Source organism: Heptranchias perlo, chromosome 27 (assembly GCF_035084215.1).
Source record: "Heptranchias perlo isolate sHepPer1 chromosome 27, sHepPer1.hap1, whole genome shotgun sequence".
NCBI lineage: Eukaryota > Metazoa > Chordata > Chondrichthyes > Hexanchiformes > Hexanchidae > Heptranchias > Heptranchias perlo.
The window spans coordinates 13156551-13184493 of record NC_090351.1 but is presented as its reverse complement, the minus strand read 5'-3'; the positions used below and the strand labels follow the sequence as shown (position 1 = coordinate 13184493).

General features: G+C 43.3%; 1 protein-coding gene across 2 annotated transcripts in view; it reads right to left on the bottom strand.

Annotated features, from left to right (window-relative positions):
• Window positions 1-29: 29 nt before the first annotated feature.
• Window positions 30-27943, bottom strand: part of LOC137344412 (signal peptide, CUB and EGF-like domain-containing protein 3) — a 286841-nt gene continuing 258927 nt past the window's right edge. For both annotated transcript variants that reach the window (XM_068007356.1, XM_068007358.1), the window contains 9 exons: window positions 25015-25179; window positions 20643-20846; window positions 18567-18728; window positions 16165-16332; window positions 11117-11278; window positions 9786-9983; window positions 7859-8011; window positions 6983-7062; window positions 30-4790 (listed from right to left, as the gene is read on the bottom strand). In XM_068007356.1, coding sequence (XP_067863457.1) covers window positions 4638-4790; window positions 6983-7062; window positions 7859-8011; window positions 9786-9983; window positions 11117-11278; window positions 16165-16332; window positions 18567-18728; window positions 20643-20846; window positions 25015-25179 — 1445 coding nt within the window. In that variant the 3' untranslated portion in view covers window positions 30-4637. The remainder of the gene's footprint in view (window positions 4791-6982; window positions 7063-7858; window positions 8012-9785; window positions 9984-11116; window positions 11279-16164; window positions 16333-18566; window positions 18729-20642; window positions 20847-25014; window positions 25180-27943) is intronic.

Below are 27943 nucleotides of genomic sequence, written 5' to 3'. Positions count from 1 at the left end.
CTCTCACTCAACCATCATTTGTTAAGCAATTTGAGTAAAGGAATTTTTATTGTGCCAACATGAAACAGAAACAAAACCTTTTGTAATTTTTAACACTGCTTATTTTTTTTTAAAAAGAGTACATTTATAAAACTACTTTTATTCAAAGTATTACAAAATGCGACTTTGGATCTCCTGGAGAAGTTACAGTACACACAGAGTAAAGGGCAACGACTCTCTCACATCTAGCAGTGTGTAATCTGTATTGGTTTCAGTATCAGCTCCTGTAAATGCAGCACTTAAAACAATTATCCAACATGCCAAGGGAACTGATTAAAAAAAAAACAATTTTCTTGTCTTCTGCTGGAGTACACTTCCACGGGCCACCAGCAGACCAAGCTATTTGGCTTTTAAGGCATCACAGCTGAGTCCAACCATGTCCTCACCCAACATCCATACAGGCAGACTCTCCAGCAGGGACCAGACCAGTGGCTGATTTTTCCACCTTCAGTTACTGACCCAGCTGTAATCAGCTAACTCAGTATGGACTGGAGATGAACTCAAGAGCTTCTGGTCCGTGTGGCTCAGTACCTCCACATAGTGGATTTACCCACTAAACCATCAAGAGTGCGCTTTGAGCTGACGGTTTGAAAGGAGAATTTAGTTATGGGAGGTAATGGAAAAGATGGCCTTGATTTATCTCTCGTGTAGATATAAGTGTTACCATTTACACTGTGTGAACCGTACTTGTACACACATCTGATACTGGAAGTAATGAATACAATGAGAAATAGCCACTTCCTGGTTAAGCAATATGTGCACTTGATCCACTGCAGTCCAGTTGTCACTGACTTACTAACATTTGTGTTTTTCCTTTTCATTTACAGAGCCATTTGAAGCAAACAGTAGGTAACATTTTCCCCCTAAGTGCCTTGAAATCAAATACTTATTTTTTTAAAAAAGTCCCTTTTACACTTCTGTCCAGGATAGATTGAAGCAGCATTGTTTACAGATAGGAAAGTCGAAACCAGTCAGAGATGCTCCCTCCTCCCCATCACTTACTGTTGGATTGCCGTATTTTGTAAAGTCCAAAACCAGACGGACAGCAGAATAGGGATGCGGCGGCAGCGGGGGAGTGGGGCTGAGATGGCGGCTTCAGTTCTGCTGTTTGCTTCGTTGCTGATGAAATTTAGTAGGAAACATTAGTAATCTTATAACTAAAATTTCCACATCATAAGACAAAGACATAAGTGGAAAAAAAGACTTTTATTTTACAAATCAGACTTGTTCGGTTTACATTTTAGAATTATTTCAGATACCCCTCTTCAAAAACTGGACTGTTGTGGTGCAAAAGCAGACAGTTAGCAGCCCTCCACACACTGTTGCTTGCAGTGGGCCAGCTCTGCTGGCACAGACTGGTACAGATGCTCGAGCTGCTGTGTTTGTGGATGGATGCCAACAGTGACATCTGTCACACCTGACTCCTCTCTTGTTAGCATTAGGAAAGTTAAATGACTTATTTTGTCAGTCAATGTTTTTAATCTCATTTTATTTTTTGAATTGTGTTGCCAAGCAAACAGAAGGACAGAAGTTCAAGAGCGATACTGGGATGCCATTAACCATCCCAGCACGCTGAAGTCACATTGGCATAAAACTTGCAGCTGAAGAGCCGAGTCTCCACATTGCCTGCTGCAGTGTTTTTAAAAAAAAACAACGTTCATTCTAGATTTGAAACAGCAGCCGGATTCACTATAGAATGAACTTTGTAAATTAAACATGGCTTTAGTGTATTCTGAAATCACTACAATAACGTAACATAGAAAAAATATATAGAACCCTGCTAATAGTTACTATCCTTATAAAACATCTGCTTTATAGTGTTTTCATATCCTTGTGCAAACATAAGCCACACCAGTCACAATGAAGTAAAAGAAATACTTAAACACTACAATGGAATGAAGTACTTAACACTCCAGCTAGTGGGCTCAGTACAGTGAGACACTCTGTCCTTTAACTTCAGGGACCTGTGTTCCAATCCAACCCAAATAAACAGGTTGAAAGTTTTACTTTCTCTGTCTCTGATAGCTGTTTTGGGTCCCAAGCAAGATGAGTTTGAGCAGCTCAATTCAATTCCCACTGGGCATCTGACCACAACGTGAAGGTGCCCTCTAATCACAGTTCCCAAATGGCACACTAAAACATTCCTATAGAATTTAATATAGTTAGTTTGCTAATTCTTTAGACCTGTCATCGAAGAGAAACGTAGAATACATATTAATGGAGATTTTGTAGACATTAAAGGGTAGAAATTACTGTTGATCTTAATTTCTTATTAATGAGTTAACACCTCATTAAAATAGCAGAGAATTTGATATGAGCACATTGAGTGTTCACAAGATAATATTGCCAACGGCAGACATTAAAATATTTTTAATGTAAAAAGGAAGCAAATTTTTTTTAAAAAACTGTTTTCTGATTTCCAGATAGCAATGTTCATGGGATCAGTCAGTTTTACTGCAACTCAGTTTTTATGATTAATAAATGGCAATTAATATAAAATGTGTTCAAGGATTAATAATGCTACATGCATATTTTGCAGGTTTTTCTTGTAATTTGAATATCAAATTACACTTAGCTTGTGCTATGCAATGATGTAGATTGGGTTTTTTGGTTCAGATTTATTTTAAATTAACAAATCTGTTAGTTCCTTAAAACGTTTTACCTAATTTACTCTAATTGGTTAATAGGCCAGGTGTGGTGTTAGCAAAACTCCAGGGATGAAGGTTACTAAATGCAAGACCAGTATTCAGATACAAAACATTAATCATTGAAGAATCCAATCTGGCAACTATTTGGGAAATGAAGTTACAGAAAAGAAGTCCTCAGGGGTTCTGGGACAAAGAAATCTAATTCCCCTTCTCCAGTAGGCTGGAAAATCCATTTGATCAATGAGCTTGGGGCAGATTACTTTCCAGCTTTGTTAAAGCTAAAACAAAGCAGTTTGCCGCCTCCCAAATAACACCAGGTGCTTTTACGGTTAGCAGTTGCCTAGGTCAGATTACAGGAGACTGATATCCGTGTGCCAGCTTGCTGCGTCTACATTCCCAAATCTGGCTCCCTTATTCCAAGGGCAGAATTATCGGCACACAAAAAAAACAACCCTCTATATAGAAACCTTAGTTTTCCTTCTGTGCCTTTTGCTCCATCTGATCTTTTGTGATGTGTTGTGACTCCCTCCATGATTAACTCCTTGTCCAGACTAAAGGTCACGTTTTGCTCCTCATTCGGAATCATCTCCTTTGGTTAAAATTCAAATTGTAGTTATTGGTGAGGAAAAAGCCAATTCAGGAGAATTTTTTTTTAAAAAGTACTGCTCGATACCTTCAAAAACTTTCCCAGAATTGATCCCACCACCATAGTTTTGGGGTATTTACATGTCATACATGCTGGGCCTTGGACATTTGTCCCTCACCATATGTCTCCTTCTCTCAGTGGTTCTGGATATTTACTTAACAGTACCTGCTAATGTTCTAATGTAATGAAGGACCTCTACTGCTCTCCCATTATGGGGCCTCTACTGATTGATTATTTTACATTGTGGTCTTCTATTTTACACATTAAAATGCATTTCTTTCAATAGCTATAAACAATTACACATTTACTGAGGATGCATTATATGCACTATTTTTAATGCATGATACATGTTTTATTTCAGGATCTTGAAATTAGTTTTTGTATTGTAGTGTTCCCACCTGCACCTCAATATAGATGATGAGGTGAACAAATAAATTGTCTGAAAAACATGAACTATATTTTATATATTGGGAAAAAAAAATGATCAAAATTGCACTAAAAATGATAATATATATTCCATCAACCCAAGTTGGGGCCGAAAGAGCTAGTGTTTACATCATCAGAACTATACTTGTAATTCAAAATTCTTGGAGATTCTTAAGCCCCTTAGAGTTAAAACAAATGGTTGTTTCGCAGTTGTACTGTTTGATACAAGCTCGAGCATCATGAGAAACTGGGGACAAACTAGCATAAAAAAATAAGGAAAAAAACAACACAAACTGTGAATATCTCAATTCAATTAAAAAAAATGACAATACAAAATCCAAACTTTTGTACATGTTCAAATACAATTCTCAAGTGCAAATAAATTCCAAAATTATTAATGCGTCAACATTGCAATCCTGTCACTTTTCATTATGATGTGATTTGCGGGTGGTATCAAGTTACACTGCAGTGGAGACGATAAAGGCTTCCTTGCAGATATAAATATTGTCGTCTTTCTGTAGAAAAAACTTCCATTCAAACATCCAACAGGAGAAAGAAATCATTGCACTTTCTTTTCTTATACAGGGAAAAAAAAACACACAATGCAGACAGAAAGTCCTAGTGCATAAAGTATGCTTGCATACGGAGCAGGCTTTGGATGTGCTCCCAGCAGTCATATATACCAGCGTACACATAAATATAAGGAATGAACAGTCTTCATTATGATGGACTGAGAGCTATAAATAACGTACAGTGAAGTATGAACTGGGATCCTTTTGAAGAAAGCCACAAAAAAAGTCAGCATAGTGAAATATTACGGTTACAAAGCTGTAAAAATAAAATTCAGTCGGTCATTTTATTGCCTTTGTCCTGTCAAGCTATTTGTAGGGCCTTAGAAAGCTGGAAACTTTGGAACGAAGCAGTTTGATAAAAGATCTCGGTAGCATCTCATTGGACTCCTGTGCTGTGTACTTGAAGTAATTTTGTGGATGTGCCAGTACATCAAAGAGAGCTTTGATCAGCTTCTTGTCCTGTAAGATTTTTAAAAATCATAATGTAATACCATTCCGTGTCTAATATTATATATTACATGCTTTGTCACTCTCCAGATAACACACTTTGTTATTGATGCAAAACAGACTTAAAAAAGATAGCCACTCATTTCATGCTGGGTTCTTCAGACCTGAAGCTAGACATTTATAAACAGCTACAATTTGCTTCTAATTGACCTCAGACATGTTTAGAAGCAGTTTCTTACCTGAATTTGCCTATTTAGCCTACTTCCCCACAGAAAGTAACTGAGCAGTCATCTTAAATGGATAAGAAAGGGTTGGGTTCAACCTGATCTAACAGTTACACATTACAAATGTGCTCCAGCTTCCAGATTAATGTCAGCAACACCACAAGAGATCTACAATTATCTACAATTTATTAATATTCATTAAAGGTTCCACTGAAAAAAAAAATCACTCAAAAACAAATACTTTGCATGTTGGGACTATTTATCAGATGCCTATTATATATTAAAAACGGTGTGTGGTACCAAAATCCTGTACTTGCCGTTGAGCATCACGTTACGTGACTGAATAACTTAAGCAGAACTCCACCTGATGTTCTGTGGCAATCAGCTGTTATTAAGTCCTTTTTCTGAACTGTCAATGCAATTCCTAACACTTGCCACCAGATGGTGCTGCACCAATCCATTTGATGGAGCACGGTGGACATCTCAGTAAAGGTGACTTTTTTTTATATACTGTCCCATACATGTTTCTATCCCTGCCAAAAATACAATTTATACCTCATAATAAACTATTTAATTCCATCAACATGGCCCCGCATCACTAGAGCCTTACAATCCTGCTGAAGATTCTCCCCATGCCATTGCCCTGACATACTTCGCTTGCAGCCTAAGTTTTGTCGTCAACCATCCCTAACCTCCATCCAACAATTCGCAGGACTATTGTGGTGGCCGGCTCACAGTCCAAGTTCCTCATTCATGACCCAGTGGCATGCAAAAGCTTGGCACCGCCAACTGTACCGAACATCAGCCATGGAAATCCCACCACTATTCTCCCTGCAACGACGCTGAGTTGCAGGCCCTCAGAAGGAGTGGGGGAGTGAAGTGGGGGAGTGAGGGAGGGTAGGGGAGAGAGAAGGGGAGGCTGAAGGAGAAAGGGGGATAGCAGGGGGAGAAAAGGAGAGGCAGAGAGGGTGGTATAAAATGGGAGGGAGAGGGAGAAGAAGAGAAGGGAAGTGGGGGAGAGGGAGAGGAGAAGGGGAGGGAAGAGATAGGAATGGGAGAGAGATGGGGAGGGGAGAGGGGAAGTGGGAGAGGAAGGGGAGGAAAGGGGAGTGAGAGAGCACAGGAGGGATGAGATGGAGAGAGGGGAGGGGAGAGAGAAGGAGGGTGAAAGGGAGAGAAGGTCAGAGGAAGAGGGGAAGGAAAGTGAGTGGGTGAGAGGGAGGAGAGAAGGCGAAAGGGTGAGTATTTTTCATGCTAATTGTTCCATTTTCAAAAAAAACACCACTTGAATTTTGAAGCTGGTTAATTAACGCATCTGTTTTTTGATGACAGAGTCAGTGCTAATTCATTACATGTGCGAGACAGAGATTCTAACTGCTAACATCTATGAAACAGACAGACAGAAGGAGACACAGAAAGAAAGACAAAGGGGTAGAAATTACTAACTATATAACCAACACCTGTTTTAGGCAGTCACCCGGGACGACCAAAAAATGGGCACCACATATTTAGGAGTGGGGGCAGGGACATGATGGGGGCAAGATGGTGGGCAGAAGCACGAGTGTTTGGGGGAGGGGATGGGCAAGGAACTGCTGAGGGTCACATTTTCAGTGCATCCCTCATGCATCCTGTAGTGATTGATGGCTCCTTTCCACACCCATCACCTCCCACCCGAGAGAATAGCAGAGGAGGGAGAGAGAAGGAAAAAGAATTGGGGGAGGGAAAAGAAAGGAGGGCAGAAGCAGAAGAGAAGAGACAGAGAGGAATAGCAACCTGAAGGCAACAGAGACAAGCAAGAGTGAGAAACCATATTCTCTGACTTACCACTTAAAACAATACGGGTGATCTACTAATTTTCATAAGATCTCATTGGCAATTACACAGCCAATGTTCCCAGAACGTGTGTAACTGTATTGATATTGTTTTGTGGATCACATCCAGTCCAGATAATTAGGCACTTCAAATGAATAAATCACCTACCTTTAAAATTTCTTGATGGTTTTCTGAAGCATATAATCTACCATCTCGGACAATGTCTTCGACAAGTTGCTCATAGTCCTCTAGCAAAGAAATGTAAAAGTCAGTCAAGCATGAGAGAACAACTTCCAATATTTGAAAGGTCATTGACCTGAAACCTGATATTTATAGGGAGGAGGGGAGGGAGCAGGAGCACCGGTCAGCGGCCCGGAAAACCGGAAATAAGGGAATGGTGGCGATCCTGCCGAATTTAACGGCAAGACGCCATTAGAATTTTTTTCACTCTGTTTCCCGCCCTGCAGCCAACCAGATTGAGAGACTGGCTGGCTGCCGGGTGGGAAAGCCAGCTGTATAGAGGACCAGAGAGGAGGGAGGGAGAGATCACAGTGGGGGGAGGGGAGAGAAGAGAGCTAACAATGTACAGCAGAAAGGGATTTAAAAGATAATACTCCTGAGTTCCTGATTCAAGATCAGTGAACAAGGAAAACAACTGGCCCTGGATTCCAAGCTGTTGATGCAGATTTTGTAATTCTTAATAAAGATACGGAATTTTCTTGTACAAACCTTGATTAATGTTTTCAGCAAATTTCCACTTGTGTATATTTTTTCCTCTTTTCTCACCTTTTTACTGTCCATATCTTTTTCTTTCTGCCCCCTGCCCTATTTCTGCTCCTTAATGTGCCAGAATCTCCCCTTTTCAGCCTTTTCTGAAGTGCAGCACAGTGTGTATGTTTACAATGGAGTTATCATATTTTTGCCTTAGTGATACAACCGCATCATTGCAAAAAGTGCATTGTGAAACACTTAAGATCTTGGTTATGTGCACAACACCAATCATGGCAGCTATCTGTAATACAGCACATCATGAGGCTCACTCACCATCATAGGTGACATAAGGTATCTGGAACCCTTTGGCGCTGTTTGCTTCATTAGTTTTGAAGTTGACCCACAGCTTGCGGGACCTGGCAGTGAAGGCTATTGGCCGCTCGTAGGTCTGGCAGGTTTCATATGTTGTGATTGAGGTCGGCGAAGCTATAAATAAAATTCCAGAATTAAGAAAAAAAATTCCATTGAAAGCACTTTCCAATTTTATAAATGGTCTCCTTTAAGACAGGAAAAAGCAGACAGGTTAAAAACCAACACTTCTTTTTCATGCTCTTACTCCCACTATTTCCTCGCTTTCTCTCCTGAAGGCCCTGGTTCAGGCAGCAAATTTCTACAAATGGCGACAGCTCCTCCAGTACTCTACAAAGTAGCCATTCTTCCAGTTAGCCCATACCGTGAATGCTGGCAGGCTATAGGACGACACATTGCATCATAGCCGAGTTCCATTTCCTCCTCACCCGCCATCCATCCATACACCCTTTCCAGCACGGGGTCACGGGACAATTTGTTTTTGTTTCTGTGGCCTGGGAACAGGGGACCAATTCTAGTGCTCTACTGCTGCCCCAGCTAACTTAGATTGACAAAAGGATCCTATCTATGATCTTCCTGTTCTCATGGCTCAGTACCACACCGTGGTGCGTTTGTCCACTGAGGCATCAATGAGTCCATTTTCACGTTCTTGATAACGGTGAGGAATTGTTTACACCCATTCAGCTTCATGCTCTTTGTTCAAGCCAGATTCTAGATTCCAGACCACACTCCAGAGACTTGAGCACATAATCAAGGCTGACACATCAGTGCAGTACTGAGGGAGTTCTGCACTGTCAGAGGTGCTGTCTTTCAGATGAGACGTTAAACCAAGGATCCATCAGGTGGATGTAAAATATCCCATAGCGCCATTCAAAGAAGTGCAGGGGAGTTCTCCCTGGTGTCCTGGTCAATATTTATCCCTCAACCAACATCACTAAAACAGATTATTTGGTCATTATCACATTGTTGTTTGTGGGTCCTTGCTCAGCGCAATTTGCAGGCCGCGTTTCCTACATTACAACAGTGACTGCACTTCAAAAGTACTTCATTGGCCGTAAAGCACTTTGGGACATCCTGAGATCATGAAAGGCGCTATATAAATGCAAGTCTTTCTTTTTTTTAAGATTGTGTTCCCTGATGGCTCAGCAGATTTATCCAGTGAATAGCTAAACCATACAGATCAGGAACATCCCAGGTTCGGTCCTGGGTCTGTGTTGAGTTAGCTGATTTCTGCCAGACAGCAGATAAGGCGCTACACATGGCCTCAGCACCCGAGTTGGGGAAAGATCCTGATCGTTACCCAGAGACTCATCTGTATGGATGTTGGGTGAGGATAGGTTCAGATTTGACTACAATGAACCCTGTAATTAAATAGCCTGATCAGACTCACTGTCGAAGCTCATGTGAATAATGGCCAATGGGTGAGATAATTAAAGCACCAATGGTCAGAAAACTGTACTTGGCCAGAAGTGGAGAGGAGAAAAAATATCCTGTGCGATTCAAAGCAAACACTTAGGCTGAATCAGTCCAGTAGCAATTTCTGATGAATGTTAGTGTCACATTGCTAGATCAGCGCTGGTTTAAGCTTTCACATTCAGCAACAACTTGCTTTATACAACACCCTTAGCATATAAAAGGCGCTTTAAAAGTGTGAAGAAAAAAAATAGTTAATAAGGGAGCCACAGAGGGAGAGTTTAGGAAAGATGATCAACAGCTCGGTCGAATAGATAGGTGGAGAAGGTTTTAACAGTGTAGAGGGGAAAGAGAAGAGGTGGAGGGGTTTAGGGAGATTAGAGCCGAGGCAGATGAACCTTCTTCCAACAAAGGTGGAATGAAGTGGGGGGGGGTGGGGGGGCGCGTGCATCCAGTATAAAGCATTTGGGATACTCACAGTTTTTCCTCATGACCAAAACATCTCCACAGTCATCCTCAATGGGCAAGAAGATTTCAGGAACCACTATCAGGATTTTCCGTTTCGGAGGTGGGTTAATATTCCAGGTGCACTCCACATTTGCTGGGTAGTTCCCGGGATAGTTGGGGGATTCAATGTAGCCTGTGTATTCCCCAAGTTCCCCGCCACACTGACGATCTGTAGGAAGGAGACATGTGGAATGGATAATTGATCTGAAGATGAGCTAGAGTCTCAGAAGCAACATATTTCCTGGACCCTTAGATTGTTGGCCAGTCCAGGGAAATCTCTATCTCCTTGGGCCAGCTTAAGTTTGTGCTGAGGTACATTTCAATGGGGATTTCGACCAAGTGGGTATTATTCATGTGAGCGCTTGGGCAGTGACCATCAGCAGGTTATTTGACCACAGGGATGCAGTCTGACCCTGTCCCCACCAGATGTCCACAGAAGGGCACTTACAGGAGGTGCCACTGGAAAGCTATCAAGGGCAGAAGCCTAGCTGATAGCACCCCAGGCTAGCAGGAGAATGAGGCTAGTTGAGTGCAGATCAACTAACTCAGCACATCCAAGGTTGATTTTCCTCCCTCTAACCTGGGAGTGCTAAGGCCATTTGTAATGTTTACACGAGATCAGCTAACATGGCAACAGCCTGGGGATCAAGCCCGAGACCTTCCTCGTATGTTTGGCTCAGCTACTCATTGTCTTAATCAGCTGAGCCATTAAGGAAGCAATGATTTGCTTTATTACTGTAATATTAGCACTTAACCACAAAACGACACATATAAAATAGTAATTGCCTGTGTTCTTCTTTCACCTGTCTCCCATAGCTTAGAGATGGGGGCAACTCTAAAATACTTGGTTTTCATTGTCTGAAAACCAATGTTAGACTCAGTTTTCCAACTCATTGAAAATTCAACGTCTTAAGATTGACATGGTCACATCACATATTTTCTCAAAAAAGTATATTCTCATAAAGAATGAAATGAACTGGACAAATTCAGATCCAAGGTAATTCCAATAAAACTCAGTTTTGATTTGGAACCAGCTTTGACCTATATCCTAATCTGGTGCGAGCAATCAGCACTTCAACAGTTATACCTCAGACTCGTTACTCTGAAAATACTCTGCACATTTTCCAATCCACAAACCACCTGTATCGACGTCAAGTAGACATTCAAACTAAAAGACATAAAGAAGGTTCTCTGAGGTCGTAGTTGCCTTAGGACTGTGTAAGAGTTACAATGATGTTAGGGATGGAGGTGCTGTCAGGTGGGCTTTTTCTTGTAGCTCCCAAAATACAAGTGGGGTCTTACTTTTGCACTGTCGGACTGTAGTTGACCCATCAAAGTCAGAAGTGGTGTTGCCAGGACATGCGATGCAGTAATTCTGTCGAAACTCTGGCTGGTAGGTGCCCAAGGTACATCGTATGCAATGGTGAACTGTTGTGTTGTAATAATGGCCTGGAGAGCACTGAACTGTGGGAGTTTGAAAACAGTGTCACAATTACAAACACAACTGTCCATGACACACCAACATTGAATCTATTCATCGTTTAGAACCAAAGAATCTCAATAAAGGTCCTGTTAGACCAAAAATAGACTCTGGCTTCAGTCAGGATTCCTTGACTGCTCAAGACTGCAGAGGTTTTTATTCAGACCATGTCCCATATTTGTTTACCAAGGGAATTTACCCACATTTTTTTTAAAAAAAACCTCATTTTAATGGTTATCAGCAAATACAAAAATTGGTGCCAAGTGTTCAACCAATTTTCAGATATGTTGTGGAGAAATCCTGTTTGTATTATTAGTTTTTGTTGGGAATACTCATTCACTAAAGCCACATCTAGAACATCCAAACACTAATGTCACATCTAGAACATTCAATCACTAAAACCACCTCTATAATGATCATTCATCAATGTCATATATAGAAAAGTCACTCACTGCTGTTATTTGATTTAATAATTTCCTTTAAATTAAATGGGTATTGGCTTTGGAAATTTGCTCCTCTTTCTTGCACTCACAAAGTACATTCCTGTAGTAAAGGCAAGAACCAATCTCCAATACCCCATACAATTGGTATTTAAAAGGGAACTGCCCTATGTGTATTTATCTTTTTCAACTTTACAGTTCATTCTTTGAACTTGTATTATATGAGCATGAGAGGATTCCAAACGATAACAGAGCTCCCACTGATGTCAAGTAAATGCAGTGCCACATAAATCACACACATTTTAGCCTGATGCTAAAAATTGGCCAAAGGTTTTAGAAAAGAATACAACTCTTATCAAAACTTATCTCTTATCATTCACATTGTGTCCTTATAACCGTTTAATTGGACAATGAAAAGATTGCATGTGGAGATCAGCCATTTTCTTGCAGAGGGGGGCAACATTGGTTAGACAACCCTGGACCACTTTCATGTTGGTCATATGAGAGCACCATTGGCAGAGGCCTGTGAACAGATTGCCTGCGCACTCTCTCGGCTGGGAAATAGTGTGTTGGGGACCTTAAAATAGGGGTAAAAGATAAAATAACTTAGAAATGACAGCTTTCGAATAGCTCAGTTGATAAATGCACTACCAAGTGTGCAGCTGAGCCACACTGAGCAACAGAGTCCCATGTTCTATTCCTGGCCAGTATCAAATTTGCTGATCTCAGTGAGTTGGTGATAAACTCGTTGCAACTGGTTTCAGTAATCCTGGGGTGGGGAGAAGAAAATCAGCAAGGCTTTCTGCTTCTGGTAGGTATTGAGTGACTCCTGCTGGAAAGTGCATGCGTGAGAATGTTATGCAAGGACAACATCTGGCTTGGGTATGATGCCTCCTGCAGTCAAGGGTACGGTAGCATAGTGGTTATGTTACTGGACTCGTAATCCAGAGGCCTGGACTAATAATCCAGAGTCATGGAGTTCAAATTCCGCCAAAGCAGCTGGGGAATTTAAATTCAATTAACGAAATAAAATCTGGAATTTAAAAAAACTAGTATCAGTAATGGTGGCCATGAAACTACTGGATTGTCGTAAAAACCCATCTGGTTCACTAATGCTCTTTAGGGAAGGAAACTTGCCGTCCTTACCCGGTCTGGCCTACATGTGACTCCAGACCCACCGCAACGTGGTTGATTCTTAATTGCCCTCTGAAATGGCCTAGCAAGCCACTCAGTTGTACAATCTCGCTAAAAAAAGTCATAATAAGAATAAAACTGGACGGACCACTAGGCACTGGACACGACAAAGGCAAACCAAGCCCAGTTGACCCTGCAAAGTCCTCCTCACTAACATCTGGGGACTTGTGCCAAAATTGGGAGAACTGTCCCACAGACTAGTCAAACAACAGCCTGACACAGCCATATTCACAGAATCATACCTTTCAACCAACGTCCCAGACTCTTCTATGTCCTGTCCCACCCGCAGGACAGGCCGACCAGAGGTGGCGGTACAGTGATATACAGTCAGGAGGGAGTGGCCCTGAGAGTCCTCAACATTGACTCTGGACCCCATGAAATCTCATAGCATCAGGTCAAGGAAACCTCCTGCTGATTACCACCTACCGTCCTCCCTCAGCTGATGAATCAGTCCTCCTCCATGTTGAGCACCACTTGGAGGAAGCACTGAGGGTAGCAAGGGCACAGAATGTACTCTGGGTGGGGGACTTCAATGTCCATCAGCAAGAGTGGCTCGGTAGCACCACTACTGACCAAGCTGGCCGAGTCCTGAAGGACACAGCTGCCAGACTGGGCCTGCGGCAGGTGGTGAGCGAACCAACACAACGGAAAAACCTACTTGACCTCGTCCTCACCAATCTACCTGTCGCAGATGCATCTGTCCATGACAGTATTGGTAGGAGTGACCACCGCACAGTCCTCGTGGAGATGAAGTCCCGTCTTCGCACTGAGGACACCATCCAACGTGTTGTGTGGCACTATCACCGTGCTAAATGCAATAGATTCAGAACAGGTCCAGCAGCTCAAAACTGGGCATCTATGAGGCACTGTGGGCCATCAGCAGCAGCAAAATTGTATTCCAGCACAATCTGTAACCTCATGGCCTGGCATATTCCTCACTCTACCATTACCAACAAGCCAGGGGATCAATCCTGGTTCAATGAGGAGTGTAGAAGAGCATTCCAGGAGCAGCACCAGGCGTACCTAAAAATGAGATGCCAACCTGGTGAAGCTGCAACTCAGGACTACATGCATGCTATAGACAGAGCTAAGCGATTCCACAACCAACGGATCAGATCAAAGCTCTGCAGTCCTGCCACATCCAGTCGTGCATGGTGGTGCAAAATTAAACAACTAACGGGAGGAGGAGGCTCTGTAAACATCTCCATCCTCAACGATGGCAGAGTCCAGCACGTGAGTGCAAAAGACAAGGCTGAAGCGTTTGCAAACATCTTCAGCCAGAAGTGCCGAGTGGATGATCCATCTCGGCCTCCTCCCAATATCCCCACCATCACAGAAGCCAGTCTTCAGCCAATTCAATTCACTCCACGTGATATCAAGAAACGGCTGAGTGCACTGGATACAGCAAAGGCTATGGGCCCCGACAACATCCCGGCTGTAGTGCTGAAGACTTGTGCTCCAGAACTAGCCGCACCTCTAGCCAAGCTGTTCCAGTACAGCTACAACACTGGCCTTTTCACAACAATGTGGAAAATTGCCCAGGTATGTCCTGTCCACAAAAAGCAGGACAAATCCAATCCAGCCAATTACTGCCCCATCAGTCTACTCTCAATCATCAGCAAAGTGATGGAAGGTGTCGTCGACAGTGCTATCAAGCGGCACTTACTCACCAATAACCTGCTCACCGATGCTCAGTTTGGGTTCCGCCAGGACCACTCGGCTCCAGACCTCATTACAGCCTTGGTCCAAACATGGACAAAAGAGCTGAATTCCAGAGGTGAGGTGAGAGTGACTGCCCTTGACATCAAGGCAGCATTTGACCGAGTGTGGCACCAAGGAGCCCTAGTAAAATTGAAGTCAATGGGAATCAGGGGGAAAACTCTCCAGTGGCTGGAGTCATACCTAGCACAAAGGAAGATTGTAGTGGTTGTTGGAGGCCAATCATCTCAGCCCCAGGACATTGCTGCAGGAGTTCCTCAGGGCAGTGTCCTAGGCCCAACCATCTTCAGCTGCTTCATCAATGACCTTCCCTCCATCATAAGGTCAGAAATGGGGATGTTTGCTGATGATTGCACAGTGTTCAGTTCCATTCGCAACCCCTCAAATAATGAAGCAGTCTGTGCACGCATGCAGCAAGACCTGGGCTGATATGTGGCAAGTGACATTCGCACCAGACAAGACAAGTGCCACGCAATGGCCATCTCCAACAAGAGAGAGTCCAACCACCTCCCCTTGACATTCAACGGCATTACCATCGCCGAATCCCCCACCATCAACATCCTGGGGTCACCATTGACCAGAAACCTAACTGGACCAGCCACATAAATACTGTGACTACAAGAGCAGGTCAGGGGCTGGGTATTCTGTGGCGAGTGACTCACTTCCTGACTCTCCAAAGCCTTTCCACCATCTACAAGGCACAAGTCAGGAGTCTGATGGAATACTCTCCACTTGCCTGGATGAGTACAGCTCCAACAACACTCAAGAAGCTCAACACCATCCAGGACAAAGCAGCCCACTTGATTGGCACCCCATCCACCACCCTAAACATTCACTCCCTTCACCACCGGCGCACAGTGGCTGCAGTGTGTACCATCTACAGGAAGCACTGCAGCAATTCACCAAGGCTTCTTCGACAGCACCTCCCAAACCCGCGACCTCTACCACCTAGAAGGACAAGAGCAGCAGGCACATGGGAACAACACCTCCTGCACGTTCCCCTCCAAGTCACACACCATTCCAACTTGGAAATATATCACCGTTCCTTCATCATCGCTGGGTCAAAATCATGGAACTCCCTTCCTAACAGCACTGTGGGAGAACCTTCACTGTACGGACTGCAGCGGTTCAAGAAGGCAGCTCACTACCACCTTTCAAGGGCAATTAGGAATGGGCAATAAGTGCTGGCCTTGCCAGTGACGCCCACATCCCAAGAACGAATAAAAAAATAGCCCGCTGTCTAGGTTCATATATGAGAAACTACCCTTGAGTGAGGTACTAAGGAGAGGAAAGGAAAAAATTGTCAAGGAAAAAAATTGTCAGGTGAAAAAGTTTTATATTTACAGCTTTTCAATGGTATTCAAGAAATCTCTGATGCAAGTTAAATACAGGACTTGTAGAATTTGTGCTCCAGTATCAGCGATTAATCTAAATTTCCAAGGAGTACACTGTCATTTATTATATGTTAATACAAAACTTAAAAAGAAGCTTCCCGTTCACCAGCTTTCCTCACTCACCTTTAGTGTCACAGTCCTGGAATGATGAAGCTCCCTCGTGTTTTGTCATCAATCCTCCTCCACATTGGAAACACAGTGTTCGACCTGGCTCAGGCTGGTATGTGCCTCGACTGCATAACTGGCATGGCTGAAACCCATCTGACGAATAATGTCCTGGACTGCACTGACCTACATCAACAATAACAACAGAGGCTTTAAATGAGCTGACCAGACCTGCTTAAAATAAACAACATAAATCAAAATGCTCTGGACCAAAGGCAATGTTTATAAACCAAGTTCTGGGACTGAGTGATGAAATGGATGTTGTGTTGCCCTTTCACCTCTAAGATCTGCGTTTGAATTCAACTTAGACAGATGGAATGACGGTTTCCGTTGTGGTATTGGTTAAGAACACTAATTAAAATGTATTTAGACAATCTCAATCCTGTTCCCGGTGGACATAATCCAAAGCCACAGGCCACACTCATCCGGGGCTGGGGCACTTTATTGTACAGCATTGAGGCAGATCTACATTTAGGCTGGCTTAGTTTGGCTTTAATTATTTTGGTCAAAGAAAGTTTTGTTGAGGTGTTCTGACCCACCATGGCTCTTGTTCACACTTTAGCTGACGTTGGACAGGTTGTGCTGGATCCTACTGTGCACAAAAATAAAGTAGCATTTGTAACCCATTGACTGTTTCCTCCTGCATGCATTTGTAAATTACTGTGTTCATCATTGGAAATGTGCAGAGTCCCTCAAGATACTGTAACAGAAAGTACGCTTTTGAGTGCTGAAGGGCCCCTTATGGAAAAAAGTTACGGTGCAGAGAGGATGTAATGAAGTTATGTGTTGCATTAGTTGGGTCCTATACCTGATCTGGGAGAACTTGGTGTTGTCACTAAGTATAAATGTGGAAGTATTTGTTGAAGGAAAATCATGTTTGACTAACCTGATTGAGTTCTTTGATGAAGTAACGGAGAGGGTTGATGAAGGTAGTACGGTTGATGATGTGCATATGGACATTCAAAAGGCATTTGATAAAGTGCCATATAATGTACACGTTAGCAAAATTAAAGCCCATAGTATTAAAGGGACAGTAGTAGCATGGATACAAAATTGGCTAAGGGACAGAAAGCAGAGAGTAGAGGTGAACGGTAGTTTTTCAGAATGGAGGGAAGTATACAGTGGTGTTCCCCAAAGGTCAGTATTAGGACCACTGCTCTTATTGATCAATATTAATGACCTGGACTTGAGTATAGACGGTATAATTTCAAAGTTTGCAGATGACACGAAACGCGGAAATGTAGTAAACAGTGAGGAGGATGGTAACAGACTTCAGGAGGGCATAGACAGACTGGTGAAATGGGTAGATAATGGGTAGATACATGAAATTTAATGCAGAGAACTATGAAGTGATACATTTTGGTAGGAAGAATGAGCAGTGGCAATATAAATTGAATGGTACAATTTTAAAGGGGGTGTAGGAACAGAGAGACCTGGGGGTGTATATACACAAATCTTTGAATGTGGCAGGACATGTTGAGAAGGCTGTTAAAAAAGCTTATGGGATCCTGGGCTTTATTAATAGAGGCATAGAGAACAAAAGCAAGGAAGTTATGCTAAACCTTTATAAAACACTGCTTAGGCCTCAGTTGGAGTAATATGTCAAATTCTGGGCACTACACTTTAGGAAGGATGTCAAGGCCTTGGAGAGGGTGCAGAGGAGATTTACCAAAATGGTACCAGGGATGAGGGACTTCAGTTATTTGGAGAGACTGGAGAAGCTCGGGTTGTTCTCCTTTGACAGAGAAGATTAAGGGGAGATTTGATAGAGGTGTTCAAAATCATGAATGGTTTTGACAGAGTATAAGGAGAAATTGTTTCCAGTGGCAGAAGGGTCGGTAACCAGAGGACACAGATTTAAGGTGATCGGCAAAAGAGCCAGAGGTGACATGAGGAACCTTTTTTTTAAGCAGCGAGTTGTAATGATCTGGAATGGACTGCCTGAAAGGGTGATGGAAACAGATTCAATAGTAACTTTCAAAAGGGAATTGGATAAATGCTTGAAGGGAAAAATTTACAGGGCTATGGGGAAAGAGCAGGGGAATGGGACTAACTGGCCAGCTCTTTCAAAGAGCTGGCACAGGCACGATGGGCTGAACGGCCTCCTCCAGTGCTGTACCTACAATGATATTATGATATATGTTCCATTTACAGCACTGTAGAGAATTCCTTTATGAGGAATACTCAATGCCTAAACATAGATCAAAATATACACACACACACACACACACACACACACACAGAGGACAAATTACACAAATACATACATATACAACCACACTCCCTAGCACCTACACCAAACATACTGATATCTACAGACTGCCACATGCAGATTCACAGATAACACACAGTTAACTTACCCGTGCATACAGTTATGTTACGTGCTCCAGTTGGACCATGTCCATCAGTTCCTGGACATAAGTCACATGACAACTGTCCATCTTTTTCCTGGTAGGTGCCAGCAGGACATGGAAGGCATTTCTCCTGCTGTCCATGGTAGAAGGATCCCGATGAGCAGCTAACTGAGAAACAAAAGTGCTGGTGAGGAATCGCAAAAGAGCAATTCACCGAAATTCCTTTTTATTTATATTATGGCCAAAAATAACGTAATCATTTCTTTTCTTATTCAAATAATTATATATTTCATAAATAATTTCTGTGATGTACTGAAATCTAATCCCCTTGGGGCAGTGTAAGACTCAGAGAAGGTTTAGTAAGGATACCCCATCTAGTAAGTGCATTAGGAGGTCCTGCTCTATACAGCCTGCCAACATATTCCAAAAGAAAGTAAGGGCAAACTATCTGTCCTCATTTTCAGTAGTGCAACGTATGCTTATTTGTATGTCTGAGTTTAGGTTTTGAGTTCAATTTATAAAATATACCAATGCTATTTTAACTAAGTTTGATTAGTTTTGTTACCAGTTTATACAGTTTTATTTCATGTATTTATCTTAGTAAATTATTCTCCCATCTTCAATCCATCTAGGCCAAACACCTCTGCTGCTGAGAGGGGAAATGGGCAGCATGCTCCCAGACCACTGCTAGCGATCTGGTAGCTAGTCTCTAAAAGGTGCTGGGACTGCCAGTAATGTCTCTCTCTCTCTCTCTCTTTTCCTTACAGAAAGACATTTGGTGCCTGCCCACTCATCTTGCATTTCTCACATATACACAGTTCTTTCTCCTTTGTATTTATAATGCGCACAAGGTAGTTTATGCCCTTACACTTATATAATGAATGAGTGCAAATGAGAAAAGGCCAATCAACCCATTAAGCTTTCCCCTCTCCCTCCAGTATTTTAGAGCTGTCTTGTTTAACAATAGTCTTCACTCCTCAGCTCTCCTCTCCTCAAAGTGTTGATCTGCTGGGTGGAGAACATCAGTCATCTTCCAGGACCTTGCGTAAATGGCCCTTGTTTACGTGTGAGCCTGGACAGTAAATGTTGACAGATTATTTGACCACAGGGGGCTGGGCCCAATTCTGTCTTCACCCTACGTCCATGTACATACACTTCCAGCAAGGTGTCACTGGAGAGCCATCAAGCAGAAACCTTGATTAATTCCTCCACTTCCCAACCCAAGGGTGCTTAGGGTTTGATCACTGCCCGGCTAACATCAACTAACAGCACATAACAGGGTCCAAATCTGGGACCTTTCTAGTCTGTACGGCTCAGCTACTTGTTGGAAAAGCCTGCTGAGCCCTTTGCAGGAAGCACATGTCCATTTTCATCTGCCTCACGCCTTGTTATTAAGCCCATATCCATCCACTCTCTGATTAATAAGGAATCTGTCCCTTTTACTTTTTTAATACATCAACTAAATTTCAAAGTACACATATTTTCTTTTCATGTATAATTTACAAAAATATTTTAAATTTTAATACTAGGTCCTGTATTCGAGGGCAATGGGTAGTTCATGCAAATAAATTGGATTAACTATTAGAGGGACATTGATCCTAAATAGGATCCCATATTTTAAGAAGCTGCTTGAAGAATCAGATATGTTACTGTAGTAAAGCTAATGATTGAGGGACAAGGATATAAAAGATTTATTGTGGAACAGATGACCTCAAGCTGATTGAAACCAAGGTTATCGGTCTGTTCAGGATGTCAAACTGGGAGTCTGACCAAGTTCTTATGGTCAATAATGAGGGAGTGGCATGAGTGTCGCAAAGAGGATGCAACACCTAAGTGTCGCAAATGCAGCAATCTGTCTTGTGCTCTACATAGTTGTTTATTGTCACGTATTGCTAGCTCCCGTGTTTGTGCTCTCCTGCAAGTACAATGTGATAAAACTCTGCAGCGACTTCTCTAAAGTAGGTATTTTGTTTAATTTTAATTCAGAAAATTACAAACAAATTCGCTCCATGTATTCCCTCACTTCATACAGCAAACCAAGCTTTATGAATAGCTGCCACCTCACTCATCCTACACACTTACCACATCTCCCGTCCATCCACTCCTGCCCGATGTTGCATGCTTCCTGTTTCTCAGGTGCTTTTGCCAATTTCTTTGCCACTTCGTACTCCGTCCCAGAGAAGCGAATGTGGAAGCGCTGCTGGTTGATTGATTTTTTCAAAGTTTTAATCGCAGATTTCAGTTTCTTCTCCATCTTCTGCCTCAGACAGTTAATGTTGCAGCTGTCTGCAAGGAATGGTTTTCATTTTGTTAAAGTGAGTTGGAGTGAATGAGCTGGGCAGCAGCCGGAGTGAATGAGCTGAGACAATCTCAATCTAGTTCCCAGTGAACAGAGGCCATAGCTGAAAGTTGCCCCTAAATCGAGATCAAAGAATGGCTTGCATGCAAAACGGGCAAAAATGTCACCCTGGTGCACTCTGGGTTGCTCCTCAGGGACTTTGCTGAGGCATAGTAGAGAGAGCTTTTCTGTGCATGTAATTATGTTGCAGCTGACATGGGAGTACTTGATGGCACTAGGTGCCTGAACTAGAAAGTGCTTTATTCCATAGCACTAACGTTCTTTGTCAGGTTCCATGTGAATGCTGACGACACAAAGCTCTACCTCATCACCACCTCTCTTGACCCTAACCCTAACCCTCCATTGCTTTTGAATGGTCATGCTGATTGTCCGTCATCCAATATTTTTAAGGAGAGATTTCTTCCAATTAAATATTGGGAAGACCGAAGCCATTGTCTTAGGTCCCCACCACAAACTCCGTTCCCTAGCCACCGACTCCATCCCTCTCCCTGGCCACTGTCTGAGGCTGAACCAGACTGTTCGCAACTGTGGCTTCCGATTTGACCCTGAGCTGAGCTTCCGACCCCATATCCTCTCCATCACTAAGACCGCCTACTTCCACCTCCGTAACATCGCCTGTCTCTGCCCCTGCCTCAGCTCATCTGCTGCTGAAACCCTCATCCATGCTTTTGTCACCTCTAGGTTCAACTATTCCAATGTTCTCCGATGGCCTCCCACCTTGCACCCTCCGTAAACAAAATTTTGCTGCTCGTATCTTAACTCATACCAAATCCCGTTCACCCATCATCACTGTACTCACTGACTACATTGGCTCCTGATCCGGCAACACCTCGATTTTAAAATTTTCATCCTTGTTTTCTAATCCCTCCATGGCTTCACCCCTCCCTATCTCTGTCACCTCCTTCAGCCCTACAACCCTCCGAGATGCCTGCACTCCTCCAATTCTAGCCTCTTGCGCATCCCTGATTTTAATTGCTTCTTCATTGGTGGCCGTGCCTTCAGCTGCCTAGGCCCTAAACTCTGGAGTTCCCTCCCTAAACCTCTCTCGGTCTCTACCTCTCTCTCCTCCTTTAAGACACTCCTTAAGACCTACCCCTTTGACCAAGCTTTTGGTCACCTGTCCTAAAATCTCATGTGGCTCGTTGTCAAAATTTGTTTGATAATCGCTCCGGTGAAGGGCCTTGGGATGTTTTACTACATTAAAGGCGCTAAATAAATGCAAGTTGTTGTCGTTGTCGTCGTGAAAAGCACAAAACAAAGTTAAAGTGAACTACTGCAGTGCAGAGCAAGGGGATCATTTTGCACTATATTCATTCAGCATCATGTGTTCCATCTCTGGGAGGATATTTTCCTCAGTTTTTGCTAAATATTTGCAAACACAATTGCACAATGTTGGCTGTTACTTTGTAAATGAGAAAGAATAAAATGCCTACTGTGGTTTATATATAATTTAAAGTTCCCTTCTGTACATGAGAAAATGTGACCTATTGTTTTAAAATTTATACTTTAATAGCAATTTCAGCATTTTATTCTATTTTTGAAAAGTGCTTTAAAGTAGAATAAAATGAAAGGTGGAATTTTCCCACCCCTTTATTTTTTGCATATATCTATTTATGACATTACAGGCCCTTGCTGGTGTCTGAGAGAATGGGTCTGTGTATGTGTAGTAGAACATGCGCCTTAGATGCGTATATACTGCATTGAAGCCTGCTTTAATGTATACCTGATAAGCCAATAGCCTGCTTAAGTGAATGAGATATCAATGCGCAAAACCTTTTCTTATGACTCCCTGGGTTTTCCAGATTGGTTAAATGAATTAGTAGCAATTTTAAGCAAATCACAATATTATCAAATACAGCCGAACTGAGCCATCAGCAGCCCATTTGAAATGCTGGAGGTGTAATACAGCTTATCAATGCTTCATTATCCAGTACTAGGATATTACAATGCTTTTCGATTTTACCCGGGCAAGAATTTGATTTAGGAGCTAATTTACAAGGAATGATGGTAACTCAATCAATCTTTAAACTAAGCAAGTGCAATTTAGAAGGAGGACAGAGTATGACAATAAATTGGGAATGAGATGCTTTAACTACAAGCAGCATATTAAGCAACTGGCCTTGGGACACCATGACTAAAGTACAAATTTAAAGGGACAAAGTTGATTACCTCACGTGAACAGAGGTCAGTTGTGGAGGTACCTGTCCTATATTTTCCAGTTACCATTTTGAATAATTTCAAAGCTGCATTCTTCATCAAGTCTCTGAAATTACTCAAATTCGTCATCAATGAAAATTACAGAGAACTATCTGCTGCTATTTTCAATGCTCCCCCCATCCTCCTCCACCACAGTTGAACCCAGTTAACATGCAAGAATTTATTGCTTTTCTGAGGACTGTGGCATGTTAATCCCTCCCCTGCCCTCTGAACTCACTGCTAATACTCTTAGAAGAACAATCACTTCTTGCTGACATGTTTTGTGACCGACATTCTTTCAAACCTGCAGGTAGGTTAATACTATCTACAGGACATTTTATTCAGTCCTATATATAAATTTGAGTGGGTTAAAGAGATTACAATATCACCGTAAATGCTGGATCTATACAAGAACAGATTTTGACAGTAAAATCCAGTAATATCAAGTAATTTGATTTCCACAAGCTATGGTCAGGCTGGGTACAGCCACACTGTCCAACTAAGCTGGGTCCTGGAGTGTTTATTCATACCTATAATCTTTAGTGTTGGTAGTCTATTATAAAGCACTTTGTCTGCATTAAAGAGAATGTAATACACAAGTATAAATGACATTAGTTTCAAGCTTGCGTCGATTCTTGCCTTTGAGTCAGAAGGTTGTGGGCTGAAGCCCCCTTCTCAGACTTGAGCGCATAATCTATAGACTTATACTTTAGTGCACTACTGAGGGAGTGCTGCACTGTCAGAGATGCCAACCTTTGGATGAGACGTTAAGTCGTGACCCTGTCTGCCTATTCAGATAGACATAATGTAAAGTACTATTCAAAGAGCACAGAGTGCTCCTGGGGGCCTGGCCAACATTCCTCCCTCAATCAACACCACCAAAAACAGATTAACTGGTCATTCATCTTATTTGTGGTTTGTGGGTCTTGCTTTGTGCAAATTGGCTGCCGTGTTTGCCTACATAACAACAGTAAGCACATGTCAAAAATATTTCAATTGATGTGAACCATTTTGGGATGCAAATTCCTTCTCAACTATGTTCCTAATCATAGGTGAAACTGAACTGCTTTATAATCGACAGAGCAGCTTCACTACACAAGGGAATGGCGGAGGCCAAGCACCATAGGCTGATCCAGCCAGACTCATACTGAATGTTGTGTATAGGTCAGGCTACAAAAGATAAATAAAAAGCAAAATACTGGAAAACAAACAAAAATAGAAAAAGCTGGAAACACTGCAGGTCAATTAGAATTTGTGGAGAGAACAGACAGTGGACAATTTGGGCTCATCCCCTTCATCAGAACCGAAGAAGAGTCCACGTCTGAAGTGCTAATGGTCTGATCTTTCCACATATGGTGTGATCGAGCTGCTGTGTGTTCCCAGCTTTTTCTACAAAAGATAAAATCCTGAGCCAGTTGTGAAATTTATCCTGCGCAGACTTGAACAATTTTTTGCTGTTGCCAATTATCTACCCCCCTGAATCCTTGTGGGTTTTCCCAGATCCACGGGAGTCAGGAAGCCTGCAGGATCTTGCTCAGGTAGCCACTATTTAACTGTGAGCCCGTACGGTGAGTGGCGTCAGGGTACTTATGACCGCAGGAGCTAATGAGCGCCGAGCCCAAGTCTGCCTCTCTTACTGTGCCCACTCCCAGCAGAGGACAGCGATCGGGAGTGGGGAATCCTAGCTGACGTTCTCATCCCTGAACTAGAGGCCAGCTGTACCAGGCTTATTGCCATCCTGGCTGAGACTGGCTAGCCCAACACAGACCAGAATCGAACATAGGACCTCCCTCAACTGCAGTTTAGTCCCCAGATAAACTCTCTTAAAGGGGACCCTCGTTGTTTTTTATTTTAAATTGCAGAAAACTAAAAAACAACTAAAAAAGAATCTTCATTCACCTGTTATATCTTCCTTTCTTATCTCCGCTTCAAAGTCCAGTGTTATGCGGGTCACTTCTTTGCCCGGGGGGTTGCGAGTCCGTCGACCTTTCGCTTTCTTGGAAGAATCGCATTTTAGGTTGACAAAGGTAACTTGGCAGTTGTCTGTACAAGGGAAGGCACCTCCTTCATAATAAGGCAATGAAACAAAGCAAGCACAGTGAGTGGCTTCAGCAGGCACTGTAGACAGCTCCCCAGCTGGCCAATATTTATCCCTCAACCAAAATCAATAAAACAGATTATCTGGTCAAATTGCCGTTTGTTGGCCCTTGCTGTGCGCAAATTGGCGACTGCGTTTCCTACACTTAAAAAGTTCTTCATTGGCTGTAAAGTGCTTTGGGACATCCTGAGGTCGTGATAAATTCTTTCTTTCTTTCATTTCCTCCTTTAATTCAAAACTGTTGAAGTCCTTACCTCCCTCTCTCTTCCTTTCCTCCTATGATCTTCAGGCTTTTAAAACCCAAGTCTGCCAGCATTTGGACTCTCGGGGAATCCAGGGATATGGGGATTGGGCAGTAAAGTGGAGTTGAGGTCGAAGATCAGCCATGATCTGATTGAATGGCGGAGCAGGCTCGAGGGGCCGTGTGGCCTACTCCTGCTCCTATTTTCTTATGTTCTTATTTAACCACGACGTCTTGATTTTTCTCACTTTCTCTCCTACTCGTTTCAATCTTGACTCTTCACTTCGGCGTCTTAATTTAATAAAGTACCAGTATTGCATACCTCTGTGACTCTTATTACTACTGCGTGACGACTTCGAATGTAAATGAATAATTTATTTTAAAAATTCAATTTTTAAAAGTTTGTGTGGGGCATGGTTCAATAATGCGCCACTCTAATTTAACTGAGACTTTGGGTTTGATTTTGAAACGGAACTGCAGGTACATTGGGGCCGGGGGGGGGGGGTGAAGAAAGTCATGATTTCCAGGAGCGGGCAGAAATCCCGGCTCCAACACGCCTAAGAATGTGCACGACCCAGAGTCATCTGGGTGCTCGCGCCATTCCCTTGAACTACTTGAAATGTACATGAATCTAATTAAGAGTGAAGGCAACCGATTTCAACGCTGCCTCAGTGTGTTTCCCGTGCAGTGTGAAACACGCCATGGTGAACGAGTCGTGTTTCAGCCGGCAGCCATTTGGGCATTTAAATGCCTGTTTGACAGATGGGGATAAAAGGTGAATTATTGCAGCAGGGCACTCAGTTCTCTCAGACAAACTTTTGGCTGGGAGATCTTTGTGCTTAGACTGAAAATTCATGGTTTCCACTCAGAATTGTTCTGTTTGCACTCATTTCAACTTTTCGGACCCCCTCAAACTGACACCATCAGGATGGGGGAGGGCGCGATGGCTGCATTCGCCAGTACATCCGAGGATGAGGAACATCACCATCCTCGCCAGGCATGGCGTGCACTTCCACCACACAGTGCTGCACCACAGGCACCTGCACAAGAGCACAGAGGGGAACAACAGAGGGAGCGATGTTGCAGGAGGCACTACCCTCATCAGAAGGTCTATAGACCGAGGCTCAGCTTCCTGGACCTCTCTGAGGAGCAGTGCATGCAGAGGCTGAGAGTGAGTTGCCAGGTGGGTCGCAGACATCTGCAGCCTCCTTCATGCCAAGCTGCTCCCGCCTGCGCCTGGCAGCATCTCATGTTAAAGTGACCATTGCCCTCAACTTCTTTGTCTCCGGATCATTCCAGGGTACAACCGGTGACCCTGCCGTGGTCTCTCAGTCGTCTGCACACAAGTGCATCAGGCAGGTCACCGACGGCTTGTTTTGCAGGGCCTCGAAATATGTCAACTTCCCCATGGACGACCTCAGCCAGACAGAGAGGGCAGTGGGCTTCCCACGTGTACAGGGTGCAGTTGATTGCACGTATATAGCAATACGAGCACCTCCACACGAGCCAGGACTGTTCATCAGCAGAAAGGGTTATCACTCCATCAACATGCAGCTTGTTTGTGACCACCGCAAAAGATTCCTTCACGTGTGCGCCAGATTCCCTGGCAGCTGTCACGTTTCGTTCATTCTGAGGGAATCCAACATCCCGGGCCTCTTCCAAGCACCGAACACCTGTAAGGGCTGGCTCCTCGGGAATAAGGGATACCCCCTGCATATGTGGCTCATGACACCTCTGAGGAACCCCATCACCGAGCAACAGCGTCGATACAACGACAGCCACAGCGCCACCAGGTCTATAAGTGAACATGCTATAGGGCTGCTGAAGATGTGATTTCCGTCCCTCGATTGTTCTGGGGAAATGCTTCAATACGCACCAGTGAGAGTGGGTCGCATTATAGTAGTGTGTTGTGTCCTGCACAACATGCGCAACAGAAAGGGGTACCGGTTAATGAGACCTCATGTCCTCATCCACCATCCACATCTGCCATCCACATTGAGGAGGAGGAGGAGCAGCAGCAGGAGGAGGAGAACAAACACATGGGCAGAGCAGTGGCTCACCTGGCTGCTCGTGAGGGTAGGGAGTCACTCGTATGTGAACGGTTCTCATAAGATCAGAAAGTGTGAAGAGTCCAGTCCTCACACCACCTGGAAAGAGCAGCGCCTAAACCAGCCCCTACCCCGACTCCCTGCACAAAACAGTCCTACAACTACATATACACCCACTGTAAAGTGACCCACTGGGTGGCATCAAGTGTTGCCGGTCATGGTGAAGCACATGAAAGGGCCCTATCACAAAAGCCAGTCAGTAATGGGCAAGACATGGCAGCGGTGGTGAGAATGATAACATTTAATGTGACTTTAACAGAAACCAAACATGAATGAAAAACATGACAGATTGTCAGACACCCTTGTTCATACCCTTCGTGATCACAAATCCTTAGCCTTCCTCTTCCTACTGCTTCTACGTGGTGCATCCCCTGTGGCTGC